The sequence below is a fragment of the Anopheles merus genome, chromosome 2R, assembly GCF_017562075.2.
Source record: "Anopheles merus strain MAF chromosome 2R, AmerM5.1, whole genome shotgun sequence".
Taxonomy (NCBI): Eukaryota; Metazoa; Arthropoda; class Insecta; order Diptera; family Culicidae; genus Anopheles; species Anopheles merus.
In genome coordinates this window covers 16,043,880-16,063,102 of record NC_054082.1, presented here as the reverse complement: position 1 = coordinate 16,063,102, position 19,223 = coordinate 16,043,880, and the positions used below count along the sequence as shown (strand labels likewise).

The following is a 19,223-nucleotide window of genomic DNA, read 5'->3' as shown; positions in this document are numbered from 1 at the left end:
CACACCCGTTCAAAGTGATTGCTTTCATTGAATACGGGCGAAAATAGAAGGTTGTAGGAAAAACAACAGTACCGACACACACACACACACACACACACACACACACACACACACACACACACACCACACACACACACACACACCACACACACACACACACACACACACACACACACACACACACACACACACACACACACACACACACACACACACACACACACACACACACACACACACACACACACACACACACACACACACACACACACACACACACACACCACACACACACACACACACCACACCACACACACACACACACACACACACACACACACACACACACACACACACACACACACACACACACACACACACACACACACACACACACACACAAAGCGGACAAACTTTTCACACACCAGAACATGAACGGGAAAAGCGGGAACGATCGGTGAGACTTTTTGCAGCGCCATCCGGGGACTTGCCTTGTGCGCTCGCACTAATGGACGTTTGATCGAGCATGTGACGGAAGAAAGACGAAAGTGTCAGACCACACCCACTCATCCGAAACCACAACCTCCGTGCTCTGCTGGCTTAGCGCTTGAAAAGCGCTTGATTGAAGAGTAATCGCACCGTTTGGCGAAAGGTGCCCCCCCTCCACTGCCCCGGATGCTGGATGTAAAATCAATTTCGTGCCGTTGAGACGGCCGGGATTTACACGCTTACTGTACGGCACTGCCCCGGTGCCGGCCCAGGCTGTCCGCTTCGTGCGCTTCGGATGCCAACATCAGATTCGATTAGTTTCCAGCGCGCCAGTCGCGCAGCGAACAGCTTGTGCTTTTATTTTGGGAATCCATTAGCTTTTTGTCCCCAGTTGCATTACGCTCTTCGGTTGGTTAAGGTTCCGCATTCCGTTCGCTTTAGGTGATAATTTGCGCGCAAAATGGGTTTGTTTGTAGCGGCTCTGTGCGGCCAGCACTCAGACATTCATTTATGAATATTAAATTAATCATCATTCTTCTGGCAAAAATGCGTACTCCCGAGCGGCACGAGCACCAATTGTGTGCGGCTTTTTAAAGCGAATCCGTGTGTCGAGCGGTGTGAAGTTAAACTCGAGCGCACACAAACACGACACAGTGCTGTGTTTCTGCCCTGGTGCTGCACTGTACAAAAGTTAGAAGTTTCAGCACAGGCAGTGTGTTGCTTTTTTGTGTGTTTGCACGAAAAACGGCAACCAAACCATGCCACAGTTGAAAACGGAGAGCGAGTTTTTGTACCACTCGCGCGGCGCAACACCGGATGTCAAAAAATGGCAGCGATCAACCACTTTCACCGACCACAAGAACACACCGACCATGGTTTTCGGGAGCTTTCGGGGCAGCTTTAATGCAAAGGCGGTTTTTCGTAGTGTCTGGGGACGTCTTGGGAAAAGAAAGCATCGCGTCTGGGCTGGGCGGTGCAGTATGAAGCATGTGATTTATTTTTAGGTACTCCCCGAGTGGCTCGGATGTCCATTTCAGCTGTCAAATGGTGACCAGTACCTTCCCAAATATAAAACTGCTTGTGCTTTGTGTGTAAAAAAGAACACACCGATTGGTATAACTGGTTACTGGGGCGTTTCACTGTTTGACCCATTCGATCAATATTGGGAGGGCAAGAATTCCCTGTACATGTTCCGACTTGCAACTGGACAGCGCAAGTGAAGTGTCTTCTGGCCTGTTGGCAGTAGAACCTTTCTAGATCTGTTTCGAGAGACGGGAGTTCTGATCGAAAGTTATTACTATTCAAATAGAGGGTGAAGTTGAACAATATTTCACATCCTTTCGTGCTCGATTTCATCTCATGAATAATTTTTATCCTGTAGTATTGCTTTTTCGAGTGTGATCATGTTCATCTCTTGTACTACAAGCTTTCCTTTAAATGTATTGTTATTTTCCTTTTGAAAATAGAAACGCAATGGCAAATAAACCCTCCTTTGCTTCAAAAGACAGTTTCAATTTTCATTAGGAACAGAACCAACAAATCCAACTTAATGAATCATCATTCATAACAGAGTGGGTTGCCATCACAGCATAAGTCACACCTTATCGTAGGCGTTTTTCCGGGACCTTTCCAGCATCCAGATCACACTGTTAATTACCCACATTCGCCTATACGCTGCAGCTGAGCTCCCATTCATCGGAAGCAGTTAAAAACACCACAAAGTAAGCCATGCAACGTGTAATCGTTTGCCAGACGCGCGTCACATTGCGTCATCATCGCGATGTTGCGCCAAGCGTCGTACCTGTCGTCATAAGCTGTCGTCCATTATGTGCATCACGTGGCCTAGACAACGCGCGCGCACACGCAAGCAGTGCTGAAGGATGGGCCGTTCCTTCAATCATATGTCACTGCGAGAAGTCTGGATGCCACCAGGACAAGCGTAGCCGAGTGAGGGGAGTGGGAGTTATGTGTAAAAAATACACCCAACTACCTGTCGGCGACACGACTCACGTTTCATCACGATTGGCTTTTCTTCGATCGACGTTCAATCTCGGCACACGGACCAGCGGCAAATGGTAGCAAAGCGTTTGCGTAGGATTGAAAGCTTCTTTTGGTGTTCCCTTTGTCCCGTTGCGCTTGGGCGGGGTGTACGCGATGTGAAAGATTTAAATTCCCCTGCTGGTAAGAAATGCTCGAATGGACGCAGACAGGTGAGCGCCGCAGGGAAAGTTAATACTGTGATAAAAATGAATTGAAGATGAAATCAAATTGTGATTGAAATTGCTATAAAACAGTCACTCGATGTGTCTTTATTTGGGTGGTTTCTTTTCTCATGCTTTCTTAAATTAATATTTTCCATCGCGTTTAACAAACTGAAAACGATTCACTCCATCTTCGTTGTACGCTGGAAGGGAAGGAAAAGTGAATGAAATAGTTGCGTTTTGTGCTACATCAAAGCAAGAAATTTGTGCTCGGGGAAAAGTTAAGCTTTTCCGCTTCTTCTCAACTTTCAAGCGGGGAATCTAACTTGCTCAACACTTTTTACCTGTTTTGTGTAAAATGTGCTCCCCAGAGACAATACTGTGCGTCATGATAGTGAAAACTATTTGCTCGAGTTAAATCAGTATAATAAACGAGGGTCGTTAATAATCTGTCCCCAATACGTATTTATTATGAAATATGGGCCTTTTCCCCTAAAGTACAGCAGTAGCTGTGATTGTGTGGGTTTCATTAACATTTGTATGGGGATCAGGCTACACCACAGTAGTATTAATTATATCCAATATTAACACAGCATCGCGCGCAAGAAATTCATCTGAAAAAGCTTAACCCTAATCTTTTCTTAATTTGTACGATCCTACCAACGCACCTTGGCGCGTTTCGTAACACGAGCTGCTGATGATGGGTGAGCATTCCTCCCTCCCTCATGCTACCCTACCTCTTCCAACCGCGTTACTTTCTGTTGTGGTTAGGCAGGAATTAAATTAAATGAAAACAACCATGATTGAGGTTTAATTGAGACGGATGAATTTGACTCACCATGTCCTCCGTGGGTTGTTTGAGCCCTCCTTCAGTGCTTCATTGGTTTGATGGCGAATCCGATTACGTTCGCATTATGGTACGAATAACACCCCAGCAGAACGATTTGACACGCAGTTGGTGCGCAGTTATTGAGTTGATTCGGAGGGGTTTTAATGAGCAGCGGCCTGCTGTAGCAGCCTGCGATGGTGGTTCTGGCCGTCTCAGATCGAAACATCACAGTCACACAACGTTGATGGGCTAGGAGTTAGGTTGGCAGTCCTTTCCATTTCAACGTGCAGATGACTTCTACGGCTAATTGAATAAACGGTTCTGTTCTGTTGTGACACCAGCTCAACACAAAGCAAGCAGAGGCGTTTAAGTCAATGAAATTGCTATCGTTTGATGCTTTGGAATTGTTTCCATCGCTTAAATGTGAGCTTCGGCTTGTTATGTGAAACAACATAGGATATACGAACGAAACCCTGCAACAAAGGCTCTCCATCAAAAGACCTTCTTTCGAACCCACTCTTGAACGGTTACAATAAAAAAAACACACCAAAAACCAACCCTCGGTTCTGATCACGGATCATACAAGCATCGCATCGATAATCGCTCAATAACAATGCCCCATGCCCCAGGAAAGGTACGGCACGATACATTTTATCGTTCCTTTTTTCCGATAACTCTCAACCATCGCAAAAGGGGTAACAGCGCCAACAGCAATCAATAAACGGTAGACCAACACAGCCCAGACAGCCGTATCGCTCTTCGTTATTACAAGCAGCCGGCAATAGCAGCACCAGCAAAGTCTATCGATATCACTTTCACAGGGAGCGCATGACCAACACTAGCTGAAGGAATTATACACACTTTCGCATACCTTTTGCCAATCCATCAATTCGGCTGGCCGGCTGCTAGCCGAAGTACCCCAAGCCGGGGGGCAACTCGAGCACTTAATGGATGGGTAGTGAGCGAAACTGAAGAAGTCTTGGCATCGATCGTACGCTTCCTTTCATCCTTTCGCGTTGTGTAGCTCGAATGCATCGAACGAAGAACAAGAAAGGGTCAGGTGAAGTTTCGTTCGATTGGTTTTGAGCGTATCCGTAGAGGAGAGGGAAGATGGTAAGCATGATAGGTAGCTATCAATATTGCTGTTATTACTTTATCCTTCCGACGCCGTGCTCCGGTGCTCCATGGGCAGTGATTGTTGTATCCGTGCTGGTGGAAGAACTTTGCACCATCGTGAAGCTTCTTGCAAAAGCGTTCTCGGAACGAAAAGTTTGCCGGAACTATTTTTCATAGCGCTGTTTGGTGAAGTAACGATTGACGATCATTTTTACAATTGGTTTTGTTTCGAAGCGAGTACAGAGAACGATTGCGAATGATTTTTTGTTGTTGCTGTTTTTCAGCTTTGAATCATTAAATTGAAAATGTAATTATTATACTGTTTGTTAGATTTTGGTTTCAGCTTACATTCAATTTAAACACTATCGACCAGCAGGACATCATAGCACACACTCACACACACCAATGCACGCCAAACTGGGCAGTTAACTTTCATTTGCTTTCCCTAGCCCAAACATACAGTGACGTAAAAAACATTCCAACAAGAAGGGGTTCCCTCAGTTCCTTAGGGTGCCGCCAGTAGGTCGTTGTACTTTACGACTCCCAGCCCTTTTCCCCCACTGACTATCGAGGTCATGGGGTGCCACAGTTGGGCTCGTAGCGGCCTGCCGAAACCCCGTTCCCCTATTCCAGTTTGAAGACTCAATTCCAGCCGATGCCCAAAACCCCATTTCGGGAAGCATAATAAAAACTTGACTTCGCAATGACCTCACTCCTGAACGCGCGCTCGCCGTTCGAAAGCATGCAGCTCCTTTTCGGATAAGATAAGAAGCCCCAAACACAATGCTAGTGAAGTTAAGCATGAGCTTTCGTGGTGGAACGAAGCGTCGAATACTGTACCGGAGCCGCATTATCGATCCAGTGCGCGTAAATACGGTGAAAATGGGTGCTTCTGATGAAGTAAACGCAACGGTGCGAAAAACCGGACCCGCTTGCTGATGCTAATGGTGAAAGAGTTATGGGATTTTGTACTCATCTCGCTCTACTGACACCATTTCGGGCCGATTGTTTTTTGGCTGCATGTCAACGGAGACGGCGCGGTTTGAGATCGCCAAACGGGAATGACAATATATTGCATGTAAGGTTTACCGAGCTGTCTGGACAGTGGAGCTTGGTTCTTTTTTATTTATTCCAGCCTTTTGTTTTCGGTCATAAGTGACTGTAAATTAAAAAAGAGATTTTGAGAAAGTAAGGGTTGGAGCATACATTTAGGCGTTTCTCAATTCAGATTGCACACTTTGAGGCGTCGTTTTTTTCAATAGCTAGCTTACAACGTTGTACTATTACGAGCTATTTCATAAAAAAAGATAACACTTTCCAGAAACTCTTCCTACTGAGCCAAACAACATTTCTTTAACACACATCCCAATATACCGTCAATGCACAACCATTCACTACAGCTATTTGAATATTTGTTTAAAGGATTACTCATCCGCAAACAATATTCACATTAGCAACTAACTAGCTGACACGTTCCAACACGACGAAGAGATTGTTATTATCGCTTGGGTCGCAACAAAGCAAAGATTATGCCGACACAGCTGATTGTGTGCGAGAAAGGCGAACAGACAGCGCGTGTGTCCGTCCGGGCTGACCTGCCCGGAACTTCCGCAGGGGAAATTGAAAGCATAATGTGCCCATGTGTCGCTTAACCTCTACGCATACACCCCGAACCTGACGGCTGTTATCATTTCCAATTTGCCGGAACCTTATGATCTGTTTGCTCTGCTTGTTTCGCCCCGGTAATTCTCTCCCCTCTTTGTGCCGTTCACAACGTACTGTCGCTGCTGCTGCTTGAATGATCCTGGCTAAGAACATCGATCGGTGAAGGGTAAACAGTGCACGGTATGCATTTAGAGAAGCGAGACATTTTCCGACACAGTGGATGAGGTACAAGCTGGCCATACAAAGCATCCACGCCGCCGACTCAAAGCACACATGAAACTGTCTTTGTGCATCACTTGGCGTTCGATCACCGCTCGAGCCGTATTAGACGTTACCGTGGTGATATTGAAATGAAGCGTTCGATTTGCACTGTAAACAGTGAGGAAACCAATGTAAGAAGAAACCTCGCGTTAAATTGGCGCATATTATGCAAGCATGCAGTCTAGCGAGCAGGAAGAGAATGGTGCGAACTTCACCATCACCATGGTAGTGAGGTGAATTGTGCCGTAAAATTGGCTCAAACATTGATTTTGCTCAGGTTTTTTTTTTTGTTGCTTTTTGCTCATCTTTATGCGTCTCCATGATCTATGGACAGTACGGGGAGCGAATGATGGCAACTGGTGGCCAGATGCGTGGAACGATCGAAAAGTAAAAATATAATGATTTGGCAGTGGCGATACCGGATGCCTACGGAGTGGCAAAGGTGGCTGTAAAAATGTGTTTCCCTGAAAACAAACTTATTCCATGTCGGGCCGTTCCTGGAAAAAGTAATAACAATTAAAGTTTAGCGAATGGTAGGGAAGTTTTCGGGAGTGCTTTAAAGAAGAGGCCGAGCTTGAAGGGTTTCTTGAGAGTTTTCATCTTCTTTGATTTAAACGTTAAAAGCATTCAAAAATCTGGTTAGTAGCTTACCTTACTCTGCTTTGTGTTGAGTTATGAAGGTAGTTGGAAACGCCTAAAAGTATGTTAAATAAAATTCTCATCTACAAACGTTGTAATACTTTACAGTGCCCCTTGACGGCGTTTCTTAGCACATGCTGGTGTGTTAATTGATACTCCAAAACCATTTTTGAATTGTTCTTTGCTACTTAAACGAAATTAAAATATAAATTTCAGACATGATGTATTAATATTTGATAAAAGAATTTTGCATATGTTTAAGCGCTCTGTGCTGCTTAAGGATGCGAGTAAGATTGTATCATAAAGAGGATCAATAATAGAAGCTTTAACACTGTTTCAAGAAACACAAAAAGCCAATCTGTTCAGCTATTTAAAGCCCTACGTTCATGTCTCCATCTGTCGATTTCAACCTCAAAGAACAGCATCGTTAATAGTCATTAGCAATTGATTAAACTATTCAGCATTTAATTGCCGCTGCTGGGGTCGCGTATCTCATAAATTTGCCGCAATTTACCACCCATAATTACTCTCTCTTACACACGGACAAACATATTCCTCTGCTACCTAGCATTATTATCTCGTTCACTCCAAGCGGTATCCCTTTTTGAGTGTACATCAACCGAGACTAACCTGCCACTAATCACATCCGGGACCGGTGGGAATTGCATACTGGTAGGCGGCTTGTTGCAATAGTAACATATCCCTGCAGACCATGCCTTCTGCTCACTGCAGTTAATTACAGCCGAGTAATCGAACCGTTTTGCGGAAGTGCATTCGAGATTGCACCAGAGAAGATGGCACATGTTGTATGGAGCTGGATTTGACGCACGCCGGCGGAAAACCGACCCGCTCACAGACGGTGCGCACTCGACCGCACGGTGCCAGGGATAATCGGTTTTCTCTCCTCTGATCCGTACCGTCTGCTAGTGACAGCAGCGTGCAGCGCGCTGGTATGCGGCGGTGGTAGTTAATGAGAAAGACAAAGTTTTCCTTCACCCTTTACGCACGTCATTGCATCGGGTGGAAGTTTTCCGTCGCCCGATTTGCTGCCTGCGTGTAAATGGCGAACATTGCGGCTTATTGCGGCTTAGCATGAAATGTACGGCCCGAAATGGCTGTCAGCAGCTTACTGTTGGAGTTTGTTTGTTTTCTTTTCTCCCGTGCATTAGGCACGCTGTGCGTGAGGCAGGTATCGTGTGCGACCGTCACTAGTCAGCAGACATTGACAGCTTTATGAAGTGGGCGGTGCGCCCCGCCAGTTGGTTTTCTTTCGGCACCTGAAATTGAAGGGAAAGCTCGATCGGATCAGGTTCATCAAAGTTTTACTTGTTCTTGTAGAGAATGCGACGGAGAATCTTGTTCATTAGATAGTTTGGGTGATAGGCGATGAGGTTTTATGATATTACTGGGCAAACTATATTTAACGTTTAAACGACGAACATTCATCTACGGTTTGTAAACTTAAAAAGAACTTGCCGCTCAAAGTCCATACCGCTCGACTGTCGTATACCTCGAACGCCTAAAAGTATGCAGTGTAGCAAAATGTATGTTTTTGAACAATCGTGGCTGTTTGGTATGGCTAGATAGGGAGCAAATTATTTTCGTTGATTGCATTTAAACTCGCTCATAAATGTAAGCTAACACACCGCTTTACATTGTCAGATTCATGATAAAAGAGTTAGCCACCTAATCCCAGCACGACCACCACTGCTGGAGATTGACGGTGTGATGTGCGCAGTGCAGCGTTGACCGGCAATCGCAAACTGTGACAGAGAATGTTCAAAACCTCGCTACAAAAATGCTCTCCGTACCCACATTAGAACACTAACAGCGTGATATTACACAGTGAAATTGGTTCCGTAAGTAAACAACCATGTTAAAGTGATTCCGACCATAAATCGTCCCCCGTGGAGCGTAAAACAAGTGTCCCCGTGTGCAACTGGGTGTTTTAGTGGTCAAGTGGTGACAAGTGGCAGTTCCCCGAGCAACCGAACCCGGGAAAGGCTAAATTGAACCGCCACCATTCGCAGTGACGAACACCCGTCAGCACGCAGTCGTTGGCTGTGGGCGTAACGGGCCACCTAAAAACCGGCAGCCAGAAACCATTTCCATCCCTAGCACGCCGTCCTGCTGCGAGCTCGATAATGAGCAGTGTACGTATGTAATGGGTGGCAACGGGCCGCCCAACGGGTGCTAGAGAGCTGATCGGTGCATGCGATCCCGCCACACGCACACATTCGGATGGACAATGTTGTGCTTCAATCTCAAGATAGCGACCATCTTTCGTACGTACCGGGACTCGGATCCGGTGCGCGACCGGAGCCAGAGTTTGTTCACGCCGCCACCGCGCGCCCCGCACCGGGACATCGGGGCGCTGCGGGTTCTGCAGCGACGGGCGTCCAGCGTAATGTAAGTGCAAGCGGTTGCTAACAATTATCCGGTAGCTCCTTAACCGTGGGGAAGGGCGCAAACCCAAATGGGACTGTTTGGAAGGGAAACATTGTAAACTAACGCTCGAGCATTTAGAGCGTTGCCTTGTGTTCTTGATTGAAAAGTAAATAGATCGAACTTTGCTACGATTAAAGCAATTCATTTAACTAACCGTACCACTAATAGCCTATTATAAATTTGATTTAACATATTTTTATCGTGAATAACCCCATAGCTGGCCATACATTAGCGGCCCATGGCTACCTTTTCCCCTGCAATTCCTTCATACAATAAGAAACCAGGCCGTACAGTCATAAGTACGTATCATTCTCATTCCTGTCCGAAGGTTCTCACAGCAATAGTCCGCACGAAAGCGCCCTATAGGTACTCCTCTCAGTATCCTGCATATCGTTCAACCGCCAGCAATCGCTTCCATCAACCTATCCAAACCATTAAAATAAAGACGAGCAAAGTTGTTACGGAGTTGTTTGTTTTACGTCATGAACATCGAACACGAGCTGCATGCGCTGCTCAAGATGCACTGTTGAGTAAGAAGTTTAGCGATCGCTATTGTTGATACGGTTATGTCCGGCACAAAGACACACGTCAAAGTTTATTTCCGTTTCCTTACACTACACACACTGCGCCGCAAGGGGCCCGCTGTTACGTGCTCGGTAAAAGAGAACACCTAAAGAGAGCGTTTGCCAACTTTTATCAGACAGTGCTCGGAACGGAGGGCACGTAGTTGATTGGCTTTCCAGACATTTGCACCGATTTAAGATGTGCAGTTCGAACGCGCACGAGCTCGGAAATCAATTCCTACGTTCCTTCCCGAACGCACTGCACACATCGTGCAACTTCAAACGTACTGTCAGCAACCATCGTTTTGGGACTGTTCTGATTCATCCTGCCTGGTGAAGCAAACGTAAACCGTCACAGTTTGGGTGTGTAAATAAGATGCATGCAACGGTGATGCCTGTGTTTATGTGTGTGTATTTTTGTAACCTGCCTGGGCGGCTTCTGACCTTCCAAAACCGGTGCAAACATAGACCAGAACATCAAAGCACACGTACATCGAACTTTCGTCCATTAGCTGGTCCGAGGAGAGGGTAAGGAAACCCTTTTGGAAAACCCTTTTCGGTGGAGTTCACGTGAGGGCGCCTCGAACCGGAGCCCCCAAAAGCGTATTATTGTTTTGGCTTCTCTCATGGTGGTGCTGTTTGTGTTCGTTTAACGGTCGAAGATAAACAGTGGGCGTTACGTTTTGGAGGTTGGTCGGGGCCTGTTATTTCTATTGCGCCGGAAAGTTTTGTATCATCGTTGAAGGTGTATCACGGTTGGTGGTGGGTGTGGACAACATGGTTCATGCAATGTGAACCTGCCATTTGCTCAACTCATAGCACAACTCATCAACGATAACTATTAATTTGCACTGTTTATCTAGCCTCAAAAAAACTGCAAATCAATAGAAATCAAGTGCAGATGATAATTCGTAAGCACATAACCACGAATTAATTCAAAGTCATCATTAAGTCAATAACAATGATGTAGTAACAAACTGAAAAGTTTTTATTTAATACTTTTTGAAAAGCTGATTGCATACATCGAGGCGATATTGTATCAGCCCTCCGAAAGAATCCAATATTCTGTGATGGTGAAGCGCCTGATGATATGAAAGAGGTGTTTTTTTTTTTCTAATTTGGGTCTATCAGTGATAATACTTCAGTTATCAAACGAAAATATATTTCTTTGGTAATGTTTGGTAAACATTTTACACGACCCATACAGAACCACTGCATACCTTCAGGCGCGCTAGGCCCAATGCACAAACGCCGTTTTCAAAAAAGCCGCATGAAAATAATTGCATTAAATTTTATGGGAAAAAATTCTCCCAGCCCCATACATAAGCTGTTGCATTCACGTTTACCGTCTTATTTATGTGCCTCTTAATCATCCCACTACCTTCCAAATCTCAACTCTCGCGATCGTAAGCAGCAGCCCAACTAGCGAGCAAATCAAGATTTTCCAAAAATTAGATTCAGCTCAACCATTAAACCCTAAAAAGAGCGTTCTCGCCAGTTTCGGTCACCGGTTTTAATACTCTTAAACTGGAAAATGAAATGAAACACTCCAGGCCAAAAAAAAAATTCCACCAGCTCGGGGCGACTGAGCTGCTTTTCGAGCATCTCGAAAGCATTCGAATCACACCCAAGCGCAAAATCTGCCGCATAGCACAATTTTATTTCATTCATTTCGAGCGCGTCGTCTCGTACTGAAAACGTGCCCTGGTTTATGTTTTGTTCACCATCTCCAACTCATCATCGTGACCATCGAGCAAACGGCATTCCCCTTGGAAGAGGCGGTCCGTCGGTTCACGCGACCGTATCATTACCAGGAACTCGGCATTTCCCCTGGCAACGCCTGGTGACACTGATTAATGGTTTTCGTTCCCGTAATGGTACCCCGAACTTGGCAGCGGAGGTTAAAGCAGCAGTTTGTTTATATGTTTGTTTGCACATTTACGTGAGGGCAGTCGGTGGGCGGGAGGGAGGGGGTTTTGAATTTTTGATCTGTGCAAGTGTCTATTTAGTACCAATTAGCGCAGCAGTGCGGTTTTTCGTCGATATGATCGCAACTCGAGCACAATTCCGTACCAAAACCGGAGTTGAGCACTGTTTTCAGAAATAACTCACAATAGAATGAAACCTTGTTAAAACCTCCATTCTTATTGTTTTCTTTAATTCTGTTCCTTCCAGTACTTCGGCGACAGAGCTCATCTCGAGGCGAGGCGTCTTCTCCCGGCGTCATTATGGATCAGTGGACCAGGTAAGGCTTATCAATGTGTTATAATTAAGACGAAAATGTACCATAGTATCCCCGCGAGACCGTTTTTATAAAAGGTGTGCATAATTAACCCGTGCTTTGGTTCGACTACTGCTGACACTGTGGGAAATGGGGTAGAGATCGAGAAGAGAAAACCTTGAAAGAATATTCATTACCTCGAGCAAAATGTTACTTAAAATGTATGCTAGTTCCATGGTTTCCCCTTATTCATCGCACCTCTTTTTTAAACCATTTCCAATGAACTTCCATTAGTTTCTTTCGATTAAAGCCAATTCATTTTCGTCCCACTTTTTATCAAAGAAAGAGAGCAAGAAGTGTGAATAATTACCTTCCAAGAGGGAACTTTTATTTGTGTCCTTTCGTGCCCGGTTTTCATTTAAGCACGGAAAGTGCCCCGACAACGACATTGAAGAGCGTGTCGATTAATTTAAACCACTCGGGACAAGCTTAAACGGGATGTTCAAATATATCCAATTGGATGGGGCGGCCCTAAAGTGGCTCGAACGTTTGAGATAAATCCTTATAAATGATCCCTTTTTGCTCGTACCCTTGAGCGCGTCGCGAGATAAGGAAGGCCTCGGATGGTTGCTGGTAAGCCGGGTGAAATCACCTGAGCCTGAGCTTCATCGAAGTGGCCTGGAAAGGAGAAGAGCTTCGAGATTGTAAGATAATCCTACTGAAACGAAAGAAATGGGTTAATAATTTATATCGAACATAGCGACTGAAATTAATCGACAAAGTCTGAAATAAAGGTCAAAGATAAACGTTAGGTAAACTGGAAAGGAAATAATTAATATTCAAAATGTATTATATCCCCAGGTGCTTAAAATTCTAATCTTAAAAACTAAAAACGCTTTATGATTCGAGTGTTTTCGGTCGGTTTGCTTTTCCTGAAACATTAAACAATCAACGGTTTGGAAAGAAATAAAGAGACAAGGAGCCGTTAGTGGATGCGTTCAGTTCACTTCGCACACTACTCACGTTTCGCCAGAATGTAGATCTTGTTCGTGATCGGATAGTAGTCAAAGTCCTCCTCGATCTCCTCCACGCCGGCGGACGGTTCGTCCGCCATGTAGTCCGTATCGCGCACCATGCTGGGCGAGTGCAGGGGCACACCCTCCTGCCTGGTGAAGCTTTCCAAAATGTGGCGCGGTATCTTCGGGTACTGCGTCCTGTTCGGCATGGATTCAATGCCGAGCTTCATCAGTACGTGCGCTTGGATCGATTTGAGCGAAGCCATCGCGTACACGTTCCGGAACTGGCAGGCCTGACAGTGGCTCCGGAAGGCTGTGTGGATGGTCTCCGGACCACCATGGCTGTAGCCGGTCGTTAGGTCCTCCGCAATGTCCGTAAACACATCGCTAAAGTTGAGATGCTCTTCATAGCTGCTGTCGTACTCCTGGCCGTTGGTGGATGATAGCAGCAGTGTGGAAGCGTGCAGCAGCCACACCATCACCATTGCCTGCGCCAGATGACCGCAGGAGCTGCGTGACTTCATCGCTGACAGAAACCCTTCGAGGCTGGGACTGTTTTTAGCGACGGTTGCTTGTCGAGTTGAGCTGGTTTCACAATCACAACGCTACACTGCCGCTACAGGCTACACTGCCCCAATATTGGTCCACTGTTATAACACCTCTAGATTGGAAGGTTCTATCCAGAGCGATAATATTCTAAACTGCACGCCACCAGTATCGATCTGGCGCTTCCAAACACACCACAAGCAGCAAAGCAAACGCTTTCGGTTAACGCTATTCACAGCCCAAACGGAACAGTCTGGAGATTTGCACAGAACGGCGCTGTTCGCTAGCCAGAGCGAGTTACACACTGCGCCAAGTCACCACCGCAAATACAATGTTGTCCCGCCGGCGAAGGCTTATCATACTTATATACGGCACGTGGTTTGGCCCGGGCCGGCCAACGGTGTGGGAAGTGGGGTAAAAGCGGCGCCAGGCCCACCATTGACCGAGTCTTTCCAGTTGCCAATGTGAAGCGACCGCGTGTCAATCAATTGGCATCAATGAGCGGTGCTGGAATGGCGCCATTTTTTCGCGAGCGCTCCAAGCATTGCTCCCTGTCCGCCACTACCACCGCGTTCCATGCCCTTCAGCATCGGATCAAGTCCGGCGGGACCCCGAGGGGTTAAATGGTTTCAATTAAAATTGATTTTAATCGGACACCAGTGCCCACTGACTGTGTCTGTGCCGGTTGCTAGCGGTTTTTTTTTGTTGCGGTTTGTATATATGTGTGTGTGTGTGTTTATGTGTCGTATAGGATGATGTCGCTGAACTCTTTATGGTGCATCTTGTGTGACACGATTGGCATCAGATTGCTCGCCGGGGTTCATGTTGGCAGCCGTCAAATTAGTTCATTGTTTAGACAGTCATGGAATTGATCGTGAGTGTGGTTTGCATTTTGCAAATTTGTGCTTAATGTTGCAAACTATGGTGTTTAATAAAATGAATAATGGTTTTAATTAACTTTGCTTTTTCAATTGAGTAACTCTAAACATTTCTTTAAGAATGGAGAAAAATTCATCGAAGCACGAATGAACGAAGCAAAAGATCGCACGGCTCTAAAGATTTCAAATAATTGCATTAATAGTCATGCTATAACTTGTATTATTATTTTTTTTCTTTCAATAAAGTCATCACGCTTTCTTAGGCTTTAATAACAATAGCAAATAAATTAAATAACAATAGCAATACATTTTAAAGCCTAGAATGCTTTGGAGGACAGTCACTAGACCAAACCGCCTTTAATTATGTGATCCGCTTTACAAATGAGCTGCTATTAGCTGACAATTTTAGTCTAAAGTGTGACACAGCGTAAAGGATGATGATCTAGATTAACTTCTGCAACAAAAGAGAGATTTTATTTATACTTACTAACATGTTCATTCCATTCATTCCATTCAAAGCTTGAACTCATGACGTGTTGCATAAGTTGCACGAGTTGATGATTATACCACGAGATCGCCGATTTTACAACTAAGTTGAGTTAAATTTGTTTCAATTATTACACTAATGGTTTCATGGCATACGAAAAGTTTTTCATTTCTTGGCAACAGTTATCAAGGGGCAAATTATTGATAATCTGAATTTGACTGTTTTTTCGTGTTTTCGTTTTTTCGGTTTGTACGCAAAACTTTAATTCTTTTTACAACCACAGTTGATGGTAAAAAACACAAAAAACCTCCCATTACGCATTCGTTTTTTTTAGTCTCCCACAAACACAGCCGACCTGTTGACAAGCTTCTCCTCCTACACACCATACTAAGCGTACCGAACCCGTACACAGGCTCTTGAAGCTGGAAGCAATCCAACATTTTTAAAATGCCATATTTGACATGTTTTAAGCAGCGAGTAGAGAAAACTTACGACCCCGAAATGGGCGAATATGCACGAACTGCTACAACAGAAGTCTTTTTGTCGCTGTTTTCTGTGTGACCGAACAAGAGCTAGAGATTATATCGTGGCACACATCAAACTACAGCGCTGCGGCTCGATAGTTTGCTCGTTTGGTGTCTTTTCTTTGTCGTTTTCGTAAAGAGCGAGGACGGAGTTGTTTTTTTCTGCCATACCAGACTCTTCCCGTATGAGGTTGTTTCAAGGGTTTTTTTCCCACCACCACATCGTTCGCTGTTGGGGGTGCAGTTTCTATTGGCAGCTCGAGATAACGTTTGCTGAAGGCCTCTTGTCCGTTACGGCGAACCATGGCCAAGACCACTTGTTGTGACGTTTAACGACGCTTTTCCTATCTATGTTTAATTCATGTGTCGTGGTTCTGTCGCATTTGGCCTGCCTTCCATGCTGTGCTGTGAGGGAATTCGTTTACCGTGTTCACAAACTAGTGGCTTTAGTTTTATGGTTATATATTTTTGTTTTTTTTTGCCAATGCGTTGATCAAATTAAATATTAGGCTCTATAGAATTGTAAATTTGTTGTATCCTCTTGTTCCAATAGCAACGAAACAAAACAATATTAGTTTTATATGTACGTGTATGTGTGTGTGTGTGTGTAACAAATGTTCATTGGTGTGTGTGAACGTGTTTTTTTTTCTGCGGAATGAAATCGTACGATATCAATGCTCGTCCGCCAAACAAACAGCGACGGCGGTTCGCATCTGCCAGCAACCCCACACCTGCAGGGTTTCTGTTTCCACGAATTTGCGCTACGCTTCACCGACATTTCAAAGCAAGAAAAACAATCAATTGTCTCCCGCCGCACGTGTCTGCCGGGGCGCAGGTGATGCTGAAGCTAGCAGCCGTCGCTGCCATGCTGAAAAGTGTCCGTGTATCTGCGCTCCGGCTGAAGCTGCACAAGGGTGACACAGAAGGAAGAAATTTACGACCATAACCTAATAGCCTCATCGGGGCACGTTTTCACATCCGGAGGATTTTCCAATAAACGGATCACGGCACCGGCACGAGTCGAGTCGAGTGGTACGGCTACGCTTGCGGTAAGGTTGCCTTGTGCTCCTTGTGATGTGATGTTTGAGCGCTGAAATCCGATACCTGTACGAGTTGGCACAAAACTTCATCCGATTTCTAACGCTGGGAAGTACCAACACGAAGGACGAGGTGTGGCAAATCATTAGCCTCGCACATGCACCGAGCCACCTGGTAACGATATCGTAACGTGAAGCAAATGGCCATCGATGAAAATGAACGGAAAATTGAACGCCCGACCTTTACATATTCTCCTGGGCGTATCAATTGTACACCGCAAAACATGAAACATACCACAGCACCGTGTCCTACCTTTGCCCAACCTGACCTGGGGCACAGCAAGAAGGTGCTGAAAAACTGCTGAGCCAGCATCGTGCTAAAGAGTGCTAGCTTTCGCCTAGTTTCACCGTCCATGCCGAAAACGGTTCTTGATGCCGCGGTGTAGAAGTTTGGGGTACAAGTGGTGTACTTCAGTTCGAGCAGTAGTAACATTCCGTCCAGCGGTTACATACACACAACGAATTTCCTTCGCGAAAGGGCAATCTTCCAGTTTAATGAATTATGCATTCTGCGATGGATAGTTGGGACCGCGCGTTGTTTGCTATCGAAGCGCTTCGGCGAAGTGGTGTGCACAGTCAGCGGAAAGTAAAAGACTCGACTCGCGTGAAGAACCTAGTGCGCTTGCCTAGTACACTGTACGCGCCTGTAACCTGGGGAGGTTTGAACCATACGAACTATGAAAAAGAAAATATGACAAAAAGAAGGAAAAACATACACACACACACATAAGAATTGGAAGGAATGCTATGGAAACTGTTACGGTTAAGGTGCCTATTCATGGTAAATATGTAGATAGTATACTTCAAATAGTTTTAAAATATATGAATTATCTCATAAATTTTCATATTTTACGTCTTCAGCATAAGCAAAAGAAATTAACAATTCTGTATCTTAAAGGTTACACCGAGCTATGTGCTTGAAGCGCCTAAAGGTATACATAATATTAAAAACTAAAAAACTTATTTGCATAAGTTCAGGCGCATAACATCGTACGACGGGAAAAATGTGAATGTTTCTGTTACAATAATCATTTAAAAATTGTTATTAAAAATGTAGCAATTCGTGCACTACCCGCTTCAGCATTATTTTGTGCTCTCTCTCATGACCAAGACTAGCATCGTGAGGAGATCAACATCATAATTGCAGAAGCGGCGATGGCCTGCATCGCTTTAGGACAATAGTTTTTAATTATTCACCACAAGTTCCAGGCTAGCCGTGTTGTTTGCCCAGGTCGTGCATATTCCAAAGTGCACGCTACACCGCACACTGCGAAACCGTACACATCTATCCTGGCAAACGAAACAAGAAACCAACCTAGCTTACAGCATATGACGCATTCGCAAGCGAGTGAAGCGTGCTTGCCACTTTAGGGAAATGTGGTCTTTCCGTGTTACGCGGCTAATATGATTGACGGAAGCTGGAAGCAAAATCAAATCGCTTATCTTATCTTGACGGGTTTTGACATATCTCCATCTCTTCTATCTCTTCCTACGCAGCTGCCACAGTCGGAGATTGATGGATTGGATCCAAACTGTCGCCGGTTTCGGCTGGAGAATGGCGAGTCATTAGCCGAGAAGGACGAGGTAAGTAATTTAGCATTCATCTGTTTGGCAGTTAGCTCCACCAGTGGGTCATGCTGTTTTTTTTTACTGGGGGAGGTGAACGGTTTTGTGACTTAATTAATATTTTAAAGCAATTTGTAAAGTGTAGGAAATGTAAGAACATCTTTTGACTTACTTGCTAGAGCGAAAGTACAACCTTTTCTCCTAGCTTAATGCACAAAGTTATCCCCTTTTAATGAATATCTGCAATTCAAAATGTATACATTGCCACACCAAAGCGTTCAGGAAACTTTCACTTCCACACCACAGAGCTTCGGGGCTTTCCCACGCAATTGAAATCAATTTACTCGATCCGAGCATGACTTCGCTGTCTGCAACCACCCTACCAGTTTGAAAATGGCTTTCGCTTCAATCTTGTTACTTCACCCAAATTCGAGAAGGTGACGGATAAAAATCTCAGCCCATGATGATCAATTTTGCTGAAACTTTGTCGGTAATTTGAATGAATTACGTCTCGCTTTGTGTCGCCTCCTGCCGGTTCGGGGGCCCACCACCACCGATAAGGGTCTCGAGCAATCGCTCCCTTTGGCCGGATGTCAACAAATTGGCATCGATGGCACCCTTAAAAGTGAGGGAAGTTTCGTGTTGGGGATGACCAGGCTAGTGACGAGCTATCGCAG

The 19,223-nt window shown here is 45.1% G+C and overlaps 2 protein-coding genes across 11 annotated transcripts in view; one reads left to right on the top strand and one right to left on the bottom strand.

Moving 5' to 3' along the window:
• The window catches only part of LOC121588452 (GTPase-activating Rap/Ran-GAP domain-like protein 3), a 78,861-nt gene that overhangs the window by 47,668 nt on the left and 11,970 nt on the right, over positions 1-19,223 (top strand). For 6 of the 10 annotated variants that reach the window (XM_041906407.1, XM_041906405.1, XM_041906404.1 and 3 more), the window contains exons 3-4: positions 12,387-12,456; positions 18,478-18,564. In XM_041906407.1, coding sequence (XP_041762341.1) covers positions 12,387-12,456; positions 18,478-18,564 — 157 coding nt within the window. Of the gene's footprint in view, positions 1-8,862; positions 9,610-12,386; positions 12,457-18,477; positions 18,565-19,223 lie in introns of all 10 variants that reach the window. The other 4 variants (XM_041906399.1, XM_041906400.1, XM_041906401.1 and 1 more) reach the window with 2 other exon arrangements.
• On the bottom strand, positions 12,784-14,321 carry LOC121588453. Its single transcript, XM_041906408.1, has 2 exons — positions 13,456-14,321; positions 12,784-13,364 (listed from the first exon to the last, which is right to left on the bottom strand). Exons 1-2 carry the CDS (start codon positions 13,970-13,972, stop codon positions 13,330-13,332), a joined length of 552 nt encoding a protein of 183 aa, XP_041762342.1. The 5' UTR covers positions 13,973-14,321; the 3' UTR covers positions 12,784-13,329.